Source organism: Canis lupus, chromosome 20, assembly GCF_011100685.1.
Source record: "Canis lupus familiaris isolate Mischka breed German Shepherd chromosome 20, alternate assembly UU_Cfam_GSD_1.0, whole genome shotgun sequence".
Classification (NCBI taxonomy): domain Eukaryota; kingdom Metazoa; phylum Chordata; class Mammalia; order Carnivora; family Canidae; genus Canis; species Canis lupus.
The window spans coordinates 55,491,616-55,507,818 of NC_049241.1; the positions used below are offsets into that span (position 1 = coordinate 55,491,616).

The window sequence follows — 16,203 nt, forward strand, 5'->3', positions numbered from 1 at the left end:
CACGCGTGCACATGCCACGCCATCTAGTGAGAGAAGTTGTCAAGGGCACACACGTCCACAGTGGGGCGGTGTTCATCCCACTCAGGAACGGATGCACTTTGAGGTCAGGTGAGCACAGGGACCCCAGTGAGGGCCAGGAGGCCTCTGCTGCTCCTGGCTTTGGGGTTCAGTGGACTGAAGGACCCAGTGTGTCTCCACAGCACCCTGGAGGTGATTGGCTGCCCGGGGCCCCCTGTGGAAATACGGCAGCAGTGATGTCATATCCGGGGGTGCTGAGGGTCACATGGGCCCGACCCTTGACGGTCAGCCTGGAACCATTTACCACTTCTGAATCCCAGGGGCCCATCAAGGATGCAGAGCCCGTGGGTGCTGTGTCCCGGGACGTGGCAGGACATCTGGACACACAGTGGCCCATGCCCACACCAGCCATCTGTGTGCGTCTTTAGGTAGCTTTCAGGTAGACTCAAGAAGGCAGCCACCCTGGCCCCGGGGGCTTTAGTCATGATGGGGAGCTGAACCGAACCTGGTTTGGGCGTGCACAGGCCGAGCTCCAGCTCTGCAGGCCCGTGAGTCTTTCCCCCCTGGCGCCCCGGGGAACAGGACTTGAACCTGTCAGCAGGGACCACAGGCGCATGACGTTACCCACAAGCTCAGTCGGAGAGGCAGCAGCCCCTGGAGGGCGAGGGAAAGCTGTCAGGCGGCACCAGCAATTTAATCGCTAGTTCCACATAATGCAAATGGAAGATACGTGCTTTTATTTAAATAGTTCTGTAGCGCTTTGGTTTTTCTAAATTAAATTTCAAACGTATGAAGAGTCGAGACAGGCTGGACAGCCCAGCAGGACACAAGAACAGAGTGTTACGCACGTTGATGCATTCGGTGTGCCAAGCTGAGGACGGAGGCTTTCCAAGCCCCTGGGGCCTCTCGGGTGCTCAGAGTGCACGTTTGTTCTCGAACGTGAAGATCTGTCTCCTGACAGAAGATGGGGGGGCAGGTTCTCCTTGGGGTGGGGCAGAGGTGGGACAGCTGGCTCCTAGGCAGGAGAACTTTGGCTTCCTTGGGGAAGCAGAAACCAGAGGAAGGCCGTCCTGCCGCAGGGGCAGTAGCGCCGCGTCAGCCAGCTCAGCGGGGGCAGCAGAGGCGAAAGGGTGTGGTGGGGACTGCGGCGGCCAGAGGGGCAGCGGGCGGTGCGGGCTCAGGCGAGTGTTGGAGGCGAGCTCCACACCTGGATTGGTACGCAGTGTCCTTGCTTTTGAATAATGCCGCTGCCTCGGGCGACAGGGCTGACCAGTCCCGTCGTCTTGCCTAAAAAGGCCTGCAGGGCTCTGTGAAAGCTTTGCCCAACAGACCTGGGTCTGCAAAACTCGTCAGGAGATGTCATGCCCCTCCTCCCCAGTCCCACGGGTGCCCCGAATAACCTTCCCACCCCTGCCTCGGCCCACCTGCCGCAGGCCTGCTAAAACACACGGCCCTCCTGACAGACAAGAATCACAAATACACGCTCACACCCCGTGTGTCCATCTGCACCCTGAGCTTGAGAATCCCTGCATTCTCTGGGTGTCCCCAAAGCCAAAATCTGTTGAGGTTTGCTTTCTGAGGTCTCGTAAAAACAGTTGGCCGACTGAACGCAAATGAAATAATCTTAAAGTGGGCGTGCATCTCAGATGGCCTTACGCTGGAGCCCGGAGTCGGGGGCACACTGTCCCCTCCCCGTGGGAGTCAGGGCTGCAATTCCAACCCCACTGAGGCGTCCTTACCGATAGCAGCCACCCCAGCACTTTCCTAGGCTCCCTACACACCTTCCCTGCTGGAACCGAGTGCACCCGCTGCCCCCCTCGGCAGGTGCAGCAAGAGAAATGTGTTCCCTCTCAGTTCTGGAGGCCGGAGTCAGCCGTCAGGGTGTCAGCGGGGCTGGCTCCTGACGGCCGCTCCAGGCGTCCCTCTGGCTTCTAGAGGCTGCTGACAGTCCCGGGGGGTCCCTGGCTTGTAGACACAACCCTGCAGCGTCCCCCCCCCATCTTCACACGGCCTTATCTGCGTCCGAACGCCCCCTTCTTACAAGGACCAGGGGACCCAGCTCAACTCGGCGTGGTGTTGTCTTAACTAGGTACATCTGCAACGACCCTATTTCCAAATAAGGTCACATTCAGAGATCCTGGGGGCTAGGACCTCAAAGACTGCGGGGAGATGCAGCTCACCCCCTAACACTACCTGGCTTCTGGTTCATCGTTACCCTGTCGGAAGGAACAGGCAACATCGTTAAGGTGGTTAAGTGGCGAGCGCCAGCTTTCAGAGGCATCCAGTGGCTGGAGGGGCGGGCCGGGCTCCTCCGGAATTGGGGCGGAAGGGACCCTGGGGCCTTACGCCGCTGTCGCAGATCAGCATCCTCTCCGAGGGGACGTGTCCCGGGGCCTTGGCCAGGTGGGATGGGAGAAGGGAGATCCTCGAACTGCCACCACCCCCGCCCCGCAGGAAACCCGGGCCCGGGGTCATATGCTGTCGTCGTCCAGCATCCTGGTGAGGCCCTCGCAGATGCGGCGCAGGTGCGAGCGGTAGGGCTCGGCGGGCCCGTAGAGCGCGGCCAGGAAGTCGCAGTCGGCCAAGTGGCCGAACACGTGGTTGATGCGGCCGTGGGACTTGGCGGTCAGGTGCGCGCCCACGGCCTGGTGCAGCAGGTCGCGGCACTCGTGCAGCGCGGCGGCCAGCACGCGCCGGTCGAAGGTGAAGTCCACCTGGTGGAAGCTGACGGCGGTCATGGCCAGGCGGCGCGCCCTGTGGCGGAAGCGCTGCAGCAGCGCCAGCTCCTCGCCGCCCAGCTGCCCGCCGCGGAGCAGGACGCCCAGCTTCACGGCCACTTTGACCAGGTTCTTGAGCACCTTCTGGGCCTCCTTGCGGCTGCGGGTGAACTCCTTGGTGGCGCGGTACAGCTCGTCCAGCACCTCGCTGCTCGTGTCGTCGATGAACACGGCCACGGTGGCCTTGGATGCCATCTTGCTCAGGAGCTTCTTCTGGGCCTGCAGGACCAGGCTCTTGGTGCTGAAGGCGTCCATCGGCCCTGCCGGGAGGAAAGGCGCACGGGCGTCAGTCCCCACGGTCCCAGGGGCCTGCGGGGAAGCACCTGCCGGGCGCCAGGGCCGGGTGCAGGGCCCGGGCGGGGCAGGGACACGTGACTAATGCCTAATGGTGAACGGTGCAACCTGGGCAGCACGTTCTGAAGCCGACTACTTGCGGGCCCTGGCCCCAGCCCCCCAGACCCGCCACATCGTCGCTGTGGGCTGAGGAGGGGCTCAGGGTGAGTTCTCACGGGCAGGTTCCATGCCCCCCAAGTCCAGCTTGTCATTCCCCAGCCGCCATCCTGCAGTTCAGTAGGACGGGGTCCCAGCCCCGGGGCTGTTAGTGTGGACGAGCCCCGTTACTTCCGATCCCCCGGCCTTACTCTCCCCTGGAGTTCACAGCGGACATGGAACGGGTCAGGTGGGCAGCCGCCTGGGCCAGGGGGCCACGCGTGAGGTTTCTAGAAACACTGCTCCAGCGACGCCTCCCGATAGGGTGACACTGACCAGGGACAGCTCCCGCCCAGGAAGGGCTGGCACAGCAGGCCAGCTCTCGGGCGCCGTGACCGGGCCTCCGGCTGCGGGCTGTGTTCTCACCCGTCTCCATGGCCCGCCTGCAGAGGGCCCGGGCTCTGAAGCCGCCCCTCCGGCCTCCTTCCTGCGGTGCCCGACTGCCTCCTCGCCCGGGCATCTGGGCGCCCGCTGGCAGCTCCCGTAGTTCCCAGGACTCGGCCCCATGCCTCATTCGGGGGCCTGCAGCCTCCCTGGCAAACTCCTATTCATCCCCCAAAGCCCCGGCCCCTTAGCCCTGCCTCTTCTCGAAGTTCCATTTCCGCAGCTCGGCTTGGCTGCGACCTCCTCTAGGAGGCCATCCATGAACAACCCGACGGCGACGGGGCAGCTCCCTGGCCACGCGGCACCCAGGCACCCCCATCGCTGCCCTGCCCCCTCCAGCGGGCCCCTCTCCCCACCTGGCCTGCAGCAGCCCGGCCCACAGGGGAGGCGAGGGGCCTGCTTCCTCACCTACCGTGGCCTGGAGACGTCAGGAAAGTGAACGAGGCGAGCCTGAGGCCCACCCCCCGCCCTCACCCACGGCCCCAGGCCGGTCAGCCCAGGAAGGCCACGTGGGTGCCCACCCAGCCCCCAGAGCCCCTACAAAGCCCGTCTTTGTGAGCGCTCCCGCCCCGAGACCAGGCCCACCCCCGGGGCTGCCCCGTGGCCTGGCCTCAGAGGTCGGGGTGGGCACGGGGATAACGGGGCCGCCCTCCGTGCCTCCCACGCGGGCCCCCGGAGCGCGGGGGCCTGGGCCAGAGCAGGGTGCCGCTGACTCAGCACCACGCGGCAGGCCTGGGCCGGCAGCGGGTGCCCGATTCGTCATTTCCGCCAGGTAGCAGGCTGGCTGCCAGTTTGCTGAAGAAGTTACCGAGGCTCAGAGAGGCTGAGACACGTCCCCAAGGCCACACGGCGGTGGCAGCGGCCTGCCTCTGCGCGCCTGTCTGCCCTTCCCCACGTGACGCCTGCAAATCGGCTCGAGTTTTTGAGGGCCGGGAGCTGGTTCAGTGCCAGGTCCCCAGTACTTAGGGCGTGCTCCCAGATCTGGCCGCTTGGTCAAGCACCACGACTACGCCGTGCCTCAGTTTCTTCATCTGCAAAGTGGGGGAAAGTCCAAACTAACTCTGTCCTAGGGCTGGAGCTTGCGGCCAACCCCAATGCCCCCCAGGCTGTGAGCTCTCCCTGGGCGAGGGGCTGGGTGGCCTGCCTGGATTTAACTTTCAGGCTGGCCACTTGGCACAAGGAGTACCTATGCCTCCCAGATGCCTTCCCACCACTCTCTCTAGAAAGTTCTATTCTGTTCCCTGCCCCAGCACCTCCCTATTACTCATCCTGTTAACTGCTCATCCAAGTGCCAGCGTCATGGTCACCTCCTCCCGGAGGCCGTCCTGGGTGTCCCAGGCTGGGCCAGCTGCCCCTTGGCTCCCATGGCACCCTGGCCATGCTCCATCTTGGCCTTGCACACCTTGATCTCGCTGTTCGCCCCCTCGCCTGACGGGGAGGCCGGGGCTGGGTCTCCCTTGTTCACACGGCGCCTCCGGTGGTCAGCCCAGGGCCCGGTACACAGCAGGCGCTCCGTAAGTGCTCACTGAATGTGTGAGGGAAAGGATGTCCACAAACCTCACACACGGGAAGGAACCCCCCAGGGCCCTGGGCTCAGCCTCCCCCACTTACAGATGGACAAACAGGCTCAGAGAGGAAGCGGACCCCCCTGAGCCCGGGGCCTGCTGCCTGCCTTGGCCTCTGGGTGACCCCGGGCGGCTCCATCCCTCTCTGGGCCTTGGCCTCCCAATCTGCAAGTCCTGGTTGAGTGTGTTGGTTCCGGAGGGGGGCCAGGCCCCCAGCAGGCCCCCCCTCCTGCGCCCAGAAGGCCAGGGGTTGGGGGGGGTGGGCGGAGGCAGCTGCAGCCTCCCCCCGGGCCTCCGTACTCCTAACCCCTCCGGCGGGCCCCAGACCTGCTAACACCTGGGCCAGCCCAGCTGCATGACCCCCCCCCCCCCCGCCCGACCCATTGTTCGGCCAGAAACCCCCCACCCAGGCAGGCAGACAAGGAGATGACTCCCATCCCGGGGGAGCAGGCCGCAGACGAAAATAAACCCCGGCCTTCCTTCCTTCCTGCTCACTCGCCCAGGTCAGGGCCGGCAAGCCGGGAGGTGGCCAGGCTGCGCCACGTCAGCCAGCCCTTCTGGGGCACGGCCGTCCAGGAGCCGCCGAGGGGCTCGGGTCCCCGTCCACCCAGTGCCGGAGCGTCCCACTGTCGTCAAAGCTAAAGGAGCCCGGCAGAGGGTCCAGGGCTGGGCTAGAACACTCATCCAGTCACTAGTGAGCATTTATGGAGCACCAACTGTCCCAGGCCCTGGGGACGCTGCAATGACCCAAAGAGATCCTGTCCCTGCCTTCTGGGGGGCTCCAGCCTTCTAGACCCAAGCCACCTGGTTATTATGCAATGATTTGGGTCCCAATTCATTCAATTGAATGAAATGGCATCGCAGACACCACTGTCTGCCTGCACCCATCAATTAAACACAAAATAAGAGGCGCCTGGCTGGCTCAGTGGGTAGAGCGTGTGACCCTTAATATTGGGATTGTGAGTTTAAGCCCCATGTCAGGTGTGAAGATTACTTACACCCAATGCACTTACACCCAATAAGATCTTCAGGGGCATCTGCGTGGTTCAGTCGGTTGGGTGTCTGCCTTTGGCTCAGGTCATGATCCCAGGGTCCTGGGATCGAGCCCCTCGTTGGGCTCCCTGCTCAGCGGGGAGTCTGCTTCTCCCTCTCCATCTGCAGCTCCCCCCTACTCGTTCTCTCTCTCTCTCTCAAATAAAATCTTTTAAAAATATTTAAAAACAAATAAATGTATAAAGGTGGTAGTGTGAGGCAGGTTGACCAGGGAAGGGGTCTGGAACATCCCACGCTTTGCATCTTGATCTAGGTCTACACACATGTAAAAAGCCATCAAGCTAACTGGCCGTACAATTCTGTGATTACGCTAAAATCCAGCAAATTGTACACTTTTTTTTTAATTGTACACTTTCATAGGGTGAATTTTATGGAATGTGAATTATATCTCGATAAAAAATTTTGAATCTTTCTCCAAAGGAGGCATAAATGGCCAACAAGCAGCTGGAAAGATGCTCAACATCACTGGCCGCTAGGGCAATGCCAGTCAACACCATAAAGGCCTTGCCTCATGCCAGGACGGGTGGCTGCTGGCCCAGCAACGGGCGTCACGAGCGCCCACCAGGCCGGGTGGAAACCGCGGCCCCAGCCCCACTGTGGGCAACGGGAAGTGGGGCAGCTGCTGTGAAAGCCAGTTTTTGGCAGCTCCTCCAACACACAGACTCACCACGTGACCCAGCGATTCCGCTCCCAGGTAGCCACCCAAAAGAGATGAGAACGCAGATCCACACAAAAACTTGTACACGCGCGTGCACGGCAGCATGGTTCATACGGCCAGACTGGAATCAACCCAGTGTCCATCAACGGTGAAGGGACAAATATAACGCCTCTGCTCCACGCACGGGCACGTCCCTCGGCCGTCAACAGGGGCGAGGCGCCACACGCCACCCTGGGGACGGACCCCGAGCCCACGACACTCAGGGAGGGACCAAACACAGGAGGCCCCACGGGTGTCAGTCCGTGCGTGTGACACGTCCAGGACGGGCTCCTCCATGGACGGGAAAGAGGCTTGTGGGGGCTGGGGGCTGGGGGCTGGGGGAGGGGATGTGACACCTGATGGGGTGGGGTTGCTTTTTAGGGAGAGGGAACGTTCTGGAAGTTGAATACTTTAAAGCGGTGAATTCTATGGTATGTGGGTCATATGTCATCAAGCTGAACACTCACTATGTATACATTAAGTATAGATATTTTAGGGGCGCCTGGGTGGCTCAGCAGTTGAGCATCTGCCTTCGGCCCAGGGCGTGACCCCAGGGTCCCGGGATCGAGTCCCACATCAGGTTCCCCGCAGGGGGCCTGCTTCTCCCTTTGCCTGTGCCTCTGCCTTTCCCTCTGTATCCCTCATGAATAAATACATAAAATATTTTAATAAAAAATATATTTTTATACCCCCATGCCCTTTATGTTTTATGCCTCATTTTTTTATGCCTTGCATTTACAATGCTCAACAAATTTAACATTTGAAAAATCAGGATTTGGCCCAAACTGTAGGACAAACAGAAATAAAAGGATCACGCAGGGTGGGATTCGCGAATCACTGCTACCTGGCCCGGCACATAGTGGGTGCCTGATAACGGATGGTTGGCCAGAAAGAACTTCCCACCTTAGCAGCTCGCGCCCACCGCACGAGGATAGAGTGCATCTCGCAGAGGTCGCACGTGCGGCACCGCCGCAGTGAGCAAGCAGCTGCAATTCCTATCACAAAGGGCCACCTTTGCCTCAACTTAACCAGGACTTGCATTTCTGGAACAGTCACTGAATATTCAAACCGTGCAAAACCCTGCTCAACAGTTTGTTTCCGGTGGCACATCAGGAAGTGGTGGGGTCAGGGGCTACCCCAGGCTCATGGCTGGATGCCTAGTGTCCCCACTCCCTGCCCCCGACGCCGGGACATCCTGTTGTCACCGCGAGCAGAGAGAGAGCCCTCCAGATTTCCAGAGCAGCCCCCTAAGAGGCGTCTTCCTTGCTGGCAGGAGGAGACACCAGAAACCAGTGAACACAAAAAACAGGACAGTTTCAGGGAGAGATGAGGGCCAAGGGTGGGGGGGTGACAGCCAGGGACAGCAGGGGACCTTGGCTGGGACAGTCAGGAAGGCCTCACTGAGGTGGAGCTGCCGGAGCTGGGACAGGAAGGACGAGGCCTGGGGGAAAGGTGAGTGAGGCAGAGGAAACAGCTGGTGCAAAGGCCCTGGGGCAGGACTGCGCCTGGTGTGTTAGGGGAGCAGCGAGAGAGTGAAGGCCACTGTCCCTGTCCTCCTGCAGCCCTGACATCTCCCCACAGGGGCCCCAGGCAGGCCCCACGCCCTTGGGGACAGCTCTCCCATCTGAGAATTGGGTGCCCAGGTACAGAGTCCTTGGCCCTGCTAGCTTGTGCCCTGACCCTCCCCAGGACTGTGGAGCCCAGTGCACACCTCCCCTGCCAACCCCACTTCACCTTTTGGGACCAGGAACTTTGTCCTTGTCCCCATTTGGCCCCTCCAGCTCCCAAACACCCTGGCAGCTGCCCTCTGCGCTGTCCCGGCATCCTCCACCCGTGGGGGCAAAGCCGGGAGGCAGGGCCATCCCCGGGCCTCCCCCGAGAGGTGAGGGGCACGCAGCAGGAAAGGTCCACCCCGCCCTGTGGACCCTGTTCTTTCCAGTCCCTTCGGCCCCCAAACCCAGCAGCCGGTCCAAGCTCTCCGGGGTGACGGTGGCGACCCGTCCTCCAGGCCGGCGGTGGCTCAGTGGGCTCCCGCACTCAGGGTGCTCTGCGGGGGTCGGGAGCAGGGGGCTCGCTCCGAGGGGCTCCCCGACACCCCACATCACTCACTCCCGGTCCCCTCCCGCTCACCCTGTTTGTGACAGTCCCCTGTGTGGCCCATTGGTGCAGGACGTAGGTTCCAATGCCAGGCCCGGGGTGCACAGTACCCAGCCCTGCGCCGGCGGCCGAGCCTGGCTGCGTGACTGCTGAGTGACTAACCGATTCCCGAGCGCACTCGGCGGCCCGGGCCCGGGAGGGGGAGGCCCTGGCGGTGGGGGTGGGAGACCCCCCTGCCCCCCATCCCACGGGAGCCCAGCGCCTGCAACCGCTCCCAGCCCTGGTCCTTGCACCTTCCCAGGACACCGTCCCGCGGGAGGCCCCCCAACCCACACATTCCTGGTTCTACACACCGGCTCGGGGGTGACAGCAATCGGGGGGGTGGGGGGGCAGGAAATCCTGCTCCCCGGGGTCCTCAGCCCCCAGGGCCCCGTCAGTGCCGCATCCCGCTCCCCACGAGCCCAATCGGCCTATAAACCGCCCGCTCTCCAGAGAAAAGCAAACAGACGCTGACACGCACATCCGCGTGTTTATCCTGAGCTCCAGGGGGTGTGCCACCCAATTTGCAAACATAAGAAGCCACCCAGACCCTCTGGGGCAGATGCCACCCAGGCCACCGATTCTCGCAAGGTGCCTGCAGTGAGTCTTGCCGTCTCCCCGCGACGCCGCCAGCCTGGAACAGACGGGGGGGACACCGGGCGGCTCATGGGGCCCCCAGAATATTTGCTCTCGGGCCCTTCCTAGAAAAAGTTGGCCAACGCCTGGGCCAGATGCTCAGCAGAATAAACGAGGCCCGGATGCGCAGCGGTGGCCCGGCCCCGGCGGGAAGGCCCCCAGCGCCCCGGCCAGCGCAGCCTTCCGCGTGGATGTCAGCGGAGGCTGCGGGGACAGCCAGGGGACAGCCGCCCACCCTTCCCACCAAACACGCGACGGGCGAAAACGACCTCGGGAGCACAGATCGTAGTAAAACATGGCAGGGAAAGGGGAAAGCTAGGATTTTTGACCATTCATGACCTTTTGTTTTCTTCCGAGTCTTATCAGCGTGTGATTCACGTGCCATAAAATGTGGCTTTTCAAAGTGTACAGCCCAGTGGCCTCTCAACACTCAGACTGTGCAACCCTCACCATTGTCCAGTTCTAGGCTGTTCTGTCTCCCCAGAAGCAACCCCATCCCACAGCAGCAGCCCCCTCCCCCGGCCCCCCCAGGCCCCCTCCCCGTCCATGCAGGAGCCCGTCCCGGACGTGTCCCACCCGGGGACTCCCACGCCCTGGGGCCTCTCCTGTCTGCTCCCCGCCACCCCCCCCAGCGTCCTGGGCTAGGGCTCCATCCCTGGGGCGACATGTGTGGGCTCCTCGCTCCTTTTTATGGCCAAATAATAGTCTATACCCTCATTTTAAATATAACCTAAGCTCATAGCCTGTCATCTGTAATCATGGCTGTTCATCAACCCGCCCGGAAAGTTCCTGACAAGGCAGCGGTGGCTCCGCGAGGCCGAGCAGCTGCAGCAGCCCTGGGGCGTCCTCCGAGGCAGCCCGTCCCCACCGCATGAATTCTTCATGTCCCACACAAAGGGTGTCAATAATTGATGCACCAGCTCAGCAGGGCCCGGACCGCCACTCCATCTCACCTCTCCGAACCCTGGCCACGGTGGCCCGGGGTGGCCACAGCAGCAAACGCCCCCACGGGATACCCCCTGCCAACACCGGGGCCTCCCCTGCATCCCATTTTCATTAACCACTGCTGGGACCTCACAGTCGGTGCCCGATTTGGATGTGGCGAAAGGAAGAGAGGAACCTGCTTGTCTGAGGGGCTTGGGGGCACCAGTGGGTCTCAAACTGGGTTCTCCAGAGCCCTGGGGGGGCCGCCCCAAGGACGAGCAGGGTCTGGCCACCTGTCTCAGAGTTGGGACAGTCACCTATGGTCAGACTTCCTTCCACTGAAGCGGGGCTTGGGGGCCAAGCGTGAATGTTGGGGGAGCACAGCCCACGGAAAAGGCTCAGGCCAAGCAGAAGATGTTTAGCAGCAAGTGGAGGAGGCTTCGGGGTCCCGCGGCAGGAACGCAGCCCCTCGGTGAGCCCCAGCTGCACCCATCGCTCCCCTCTCCCCTACCTGAGTCCTCCTAGTCCCTCCCCCACACACCTGGGCCCTCCCTTCCGGGCTCCTGCTCTCACACTTCCCTATCCGTCCTCCCCGAAGAAGCCATCAGGGGGCGCCAGTGAGCACCTGCGGCAGGACCCAGGTCTTCAGCCCCCAGTTCTTCACCACTCCCCTTTCTGGGGTAAAAGCCCAAATTCTTCCCATTGCCCACAGGATCTTACACGACCTGCCCCGCACCCTCTTCCCCTCACTCCTTCGGTTCCAATCACATGGGCCTCCTCACTATTCCTCCAAAACTCCAGGTGCCGCCCCCCTCCCCGGCCTGCCTCAGGGCCTTGGCACCAGCTGTGTCTTCTGACTGGAAGACCCTTCCCTTCAGGTCTCCACATGGCTGTTTTTTTCTTGTCTTGCAGGCCTCAGCTCAAATGTCACCTCCTCAGGAGTCCCTCCCAGATGCCCCAGGCTAACTTCCACATCCATCTGTCTCTCCGTCACCTTCACGCCATTACAATTAAGCAGAATGATGTTCCTGCACGAACACCTATGTTTCCTGCCCATTGGACAGAAGTGGAAAATGAGGCCCAGAGAACGGAGTCTTAGAGGATCCCAAGGTCTTGGCCAGAGGAGCTTCCAGGAAAGCTCAGGTGGGGGATCTCAGGGAGCTGTCTCACGGTGGGAGGTGGGGGTGAGGGGTCCCCAGGGGAGGTGCACGTGCTGCTTATCTCTAGGACCCTCCCCCACCTCCCTAACACCTGGGGCTGTACCCAGACAAGCCTCAGCCATTATTCAGCATCTGCCTCTGGGCGGGGACATTTCCCCCACAACAGCTGGAGCTTTGTCCTCAGGCACCCTCTCCCGGCCCCTTGGACAGACAGGGACGCTGAAGCCTCTCAAACCCACCATATCAGATCACCAAGCAACCGAAAGGCCCCAGTTGTACCCAGGCCTCAGATGAGGGAACAGGTCCTGAGGGCATCTGACCTGCCCAAGACCACACCACAGGAGGGGACACCACAGAGCCCCCAGTCTGCACCTGTCTGACTCATCTATTTGCTTAGGGACCTCCCACCCTCATCAGAGCAGGGCTCAAGCCCCCCACTACCACCGTTGCCCCACCCCCAGGGGTCTGGGCACTCACCCACTAGCAGCATCCCAGGCCACCAGGCCTGCCAAGGGGGAGAAGCAGAGCCCAGGTGTTTGCGTGGCTGGGGCGACAACTCTTTGTTCTGGTTTCCATAGGCACAGCGTCCCTGGGCCGGCCCCTCTCCGCTCCTCCCAGCCACCCAGCCCTTGCCTGGCAGGCCGTGGCCCAGCCCATCTAGCAACTGGTTATGCTTTAAAGTTGGTGCCCACGGACCTGGCGTGGCAGTGGAGTCCCTGGGGCAGGACCATGTCTGGCGCGTTGGGGGAGGTGGAGGTTGGTAGGACTGGAGCAGAGTGAGGGAGGGGGAGAGAGGGACAGCCAGGAGGAGACAGGCAGGGCCAACATTCTTGCACTTAACTTGGAAACAGCCCTCTCCCCCACCCACCCCCTCAGGAGTTATGTCCCTTCCCATTCAGGAAAGGGACATGAGGAACACCTGGGTGGCTCAGCGGTTGAGCATCTACCTTTGGCTCAAGGCATCGATCCTAGGGTCTGGGATTGATTCCCATAACGGGCTCCTGGTGGGGAGCCTGCTTCCCCCTCTGCCTGTGTCTCTGCCTCTCTCAGTCTTTCATGAATTAAAAAAAAAAAAAAAAAAAAAAAAGGAAAGGAAAAGGACATGAGGCTCAGAGAATCCAATGACTTGTTTTGGATAGCCCGGGAGTGGGGGAGCAGGAGCTGATCTGTCTGATTCCAGGGTCTGAACTCCCCAACCACTAGGCTGAACTGCCCTCCCTCCACCATGGCCCCCCAGGGCGTCCGAGTCCCCCAGCTGGACTCAGATATGCTGGGGAAGCAAGCCCAGAGGCCTGTTTGCAGCTGGGGCTGTCCCTCCTCCTGGAGAGCCCCCAGGACAGAGGACGTCCTGATGCGTGCAGATCTGGGTCAGGTCACCTGCCAATTACCTCGGCAGCTACAGTCCCAATTCACAGACGACAACACTGAGGCCAAGGCTTCAGGCCACCGGGGAGCTCCCAGGTGGCCAGTCTGGGTGGGCCTGGCAGTGGCGCTTCCTGCAGCCTGGAACCAGCCAGAAGCCACACACATCCCCGTGACCACACCTCTGGCCAGGCTGCCCACCACCTGGAATGCCCTCCTGACTCTGGCAGAAGGCCCCAGCACCTGGCACCCTGCACGGTGAAAGGGGCAGAGTCCATGAGTCCCCGTGGGGGTGGGGGCACGCTGGTCCCAGAACACAGCCGCACGCTCGGGAGGGCAGTTCAGACCCAATCTGCCGTCCCCTAAGCCAAGAGCAAGAGAGTGCCGGGGACACGGAGGGAAACACGCAGGATTACGGACGGGCAGGGGCGCGGGGGCACGGGGCAGGCAGGCAGGGCGTCCAGGTGGCCCCCGAGGCGCGCCCAGGTGGACGGCGCCCCGGCATCGCCCCCTCACCTGCTCTCCGCGGCCTGTCCGTCGGTCCGACCGTCGAGGCTCCGTCCAGCCGCCTCCGAGGGGCCGTTGCGGCGGCCGCGGGACTCGCGCGGGAGGACTGAGCAGGGACCGGACGGGGCGGGGCGGGGCGGGAAGCTCGGCCACGCCCCCTCGTCGCCCCGCCCCGCCCCGGCGCGGCCCCGCCCCCTCCGCCCCGCCCCCGCGGAAAGGTTGCAGAGGGGCCGGCGGAGGGGGGCGGGCCGCGGGCGTGGAATCAGCCAATGGCAGGGCGGGCGGCGTACGAAGAGGCCAATGGGAGCACGCCATCGGGAGGGGGCGGGGCCTGGGGCGGGGCCAAAGGCTCGGGGGATTCCTCCGGAATGGTGAACCCGGCCGGATGCGCTGTTGAGCGGGGCAGAGGGGGGCGTGAGCGAAAGAAAGGAGAGGAAGGAGATCCAGAATCAAAAACAGAGACCCGGTGTGGAGGGGGCAGGGAGAAAGAGGCTAGAGAGCCCAAAGGAAAAACAGACCAACTCTGGCTCTGGGCAAGCCCCTTTGCTCCCTCCGGGACTCAGTTTACCCACCTGCGTAAGCTGAAGCGTGTTTCTTAAAGTACAGCCCGGAGGAACCCTTTGTATCAGAATCACCTGAGAGCCCTTTAGAAAATCCTGTAGCCCCAGATGGGCTGAATCTGACCCAAGGTTGAAGACAAATCTTCCTGGGCTCAGGTAAATTCTCAGGTGAGATTTGAGACAGTCGCTGGGTGGACGGATCCTGGAAGCCCCACCAGAGGACTCCCAGATCCAGACTCGATTTCCGTGGGAATGAGCCAGCAGAACACGCAGGAGCCAGAGAGTGAGGTGGCTGGGCCAGCTGGGGCCCCCCCAGGAGGATGCAGCTGTGAGTCCTGGGAACTGGGCCCAGGAGCGGCTCCCAGCTCCCCTGCTGCTCGGTTTCCTCCCTGCAGCCCGGCTCTGGGTCCCAGTTCCAGCCAGGGCCAGGGGAGGCCAGAGCAGGCCAGACAACAAGTGTTTGTGGAGTTCCTGCTGTGTGCACACGGGGCACACACAAGCCTGCCACGGGGTTTTGCTCGTGAGGCAAAAATAAATGAAACGTGTCTTTATCCCATTTTGGAGAGGGAAACTGAGGCCCAGGGAGGGCCAGTGACATGCCCAAGGGCACACAGACACACGGGGCAGGGCCAGGATTCAAGCCCAGGTGTGCTGGTCCCACCTCCTCTTGCCCTCAGCCAGGTCCTGCCCTCTTCCGGGTCCAGGGCTGTGTATCCTCTGCGCTATTGGCATCCAGATCCTGCTGTGGGGCCTTCCTGGGCCCTGCAGGGTGCTGAGCAGCCTCCCTGGCCCCCACCCATAGGACGCCAGCAGCACCACCACCTCCCTGCAGGTCCCAACAATTAAAAATGTCTCTAATTCAGGGCACTTGGGGGGCTCAGTGGTTGAGCCTGTGGTGTTGGCTCTGGTCATGATCCCGGGGTCCTGGGATCGAGTCCCGGATCAGGCTCCTCGCTGGGAGCCTGCTTCTCCCTCTGCCTGTGTCTCTGCCTCTCTCTCTGTGTCTCTCATGAATAAATAAAATCTTAAAAAAAAAAAAAAGGCAATGTACTCTTCCCTCCCTCACATATACCTGTGTGGTCACTTAAAAAAAAAAAGTCTCGGGATCCCTGGGTGGCACAGCGGTTTGGCGCCTGCCTTTGGCCCAGGGCGCGATCCTGGGGACCCGGGATCGAGTCCCACATCGGGCTCCCGGTGCATGGAGCCTGCTTCTCCCTCTGCCTGTGTCTCTGCCTCTCTCTCTCTCTCTCTGTGACTATCATAAATAAATTTTAAAAAAAATTAAAAAAAAAAAGTCTCTAATCATTGCCAAGTGTCCCCTAGGGGGCAGAATCACCCCGTTGAGACCCGCTGTTAGCGATCCGTCGCTTCTTGCCTCTGCGCCAGACGGTGAAGACCCCTTCTTTGGGTCCGGGTGGTAGCTAATGAGACCACAGAAGCAGAGCAAACTGTTTTTAGCATCTCATCAAACCACAGCAAATTGCTTCTATGAGTCCAGGGTGGGTGTGGGTGGAGTGTGACCAAGGTGGGTTCAAACCCAGCTTTTTCATGATCTCCCCGCGTGTGTTCGCCTCTCTAAGCATCAGTTGTCTGCATTTGTGGCATGGGGTTAGGAAGGCCTACGGGTCCACAAATGAGGACAAATAAAGCGCCCACAGGGATGCCAAGAAACCAGATCGCTTGTACATCGTCGGTGGGATTGTAAAAAAGTGCAGCCACTGTGGAAAAGTTCAGTGGATCCTAAAAAAGCGAAATGACCCTGTGACCCAGCAATTCCCCTCCTAGGTATCTACCTGAAGAAGCTGAAAGCAGGCACTGGAACAGATATTTGCACAGTGTCCAAGGCAGCACTACTCTCAGCAGCCAAAAGGTGGGGAACAACCCAAATGTCCATCAACAGACGAACAGATACACAAAAGTGGCATATTATTACAC

General features: G+C 61.5%; 1 protein-coding gene and 1 non-coding gene across 5 annotated transcripts; one reads left to right on the forward strand and one right to left on the reverse strand.

Annotated features, from left to right (window-relative positions):
• Positions 1–734: 734 nt before the first annotated feature.
• On the reverse strand, positions 735–13,831 carry TNFAIP8L1 (TNF alpha induced protein 8 like 1). 4 transcript variants are annotated; one of them, XM_038567714.1, is made up of 2 exons: positions 13,718–13,831; positions 735–3,055 (listed from the first exon to the last, which is right to left on the reverse strand). In XM_038567714.1, the coding sequence occupies exon 2, from the start codon at positions 3,048–3,050 to the stop codon at positions 2,490–2,492; it is 561 nt and encodes a 186-aa protein (XP_038423642.1). In that variant the 5' UTR covers positions 3,051–3,055; positions 13,718–13,831; the 3' UTR covers positions 735–2,489. The 4 variants fall into 4 exon arrangements, with proteins under 4 accessions (XP_038423642.1, XP_038423645.1, XP_038423643.1 ...); XM_038567717.1 differs by lacking the exon at positions 13,718–13,831 and adding an exon at positions 5,071–5,275; XM_038567715.1 differs by lacking the exon at positions 13,718–13,831 and adding an exon at positions 4,081–4,394.
• MIR8804 (microRNA mir-8804) lies at positions 2,637–2,749 on the forward strand. Its single transcript, NR_128744.1, has one exon. It is a non-coding gene; the product is annotated as a microRNA mir-8804 (primary transcript).
• Positions 13,832–16,203: the final 2,372 nt, after the last annotated feature.

Coding starts and splice junctions, on each gene's coding strand:
- TNFAIP8L1 (XM_038567714.1), bottom strand. CDS start 3,050: ATGGACGCCTTCAGCACCAAGAGCCTGGTCCTGCAGGCCCAGAAGAAG.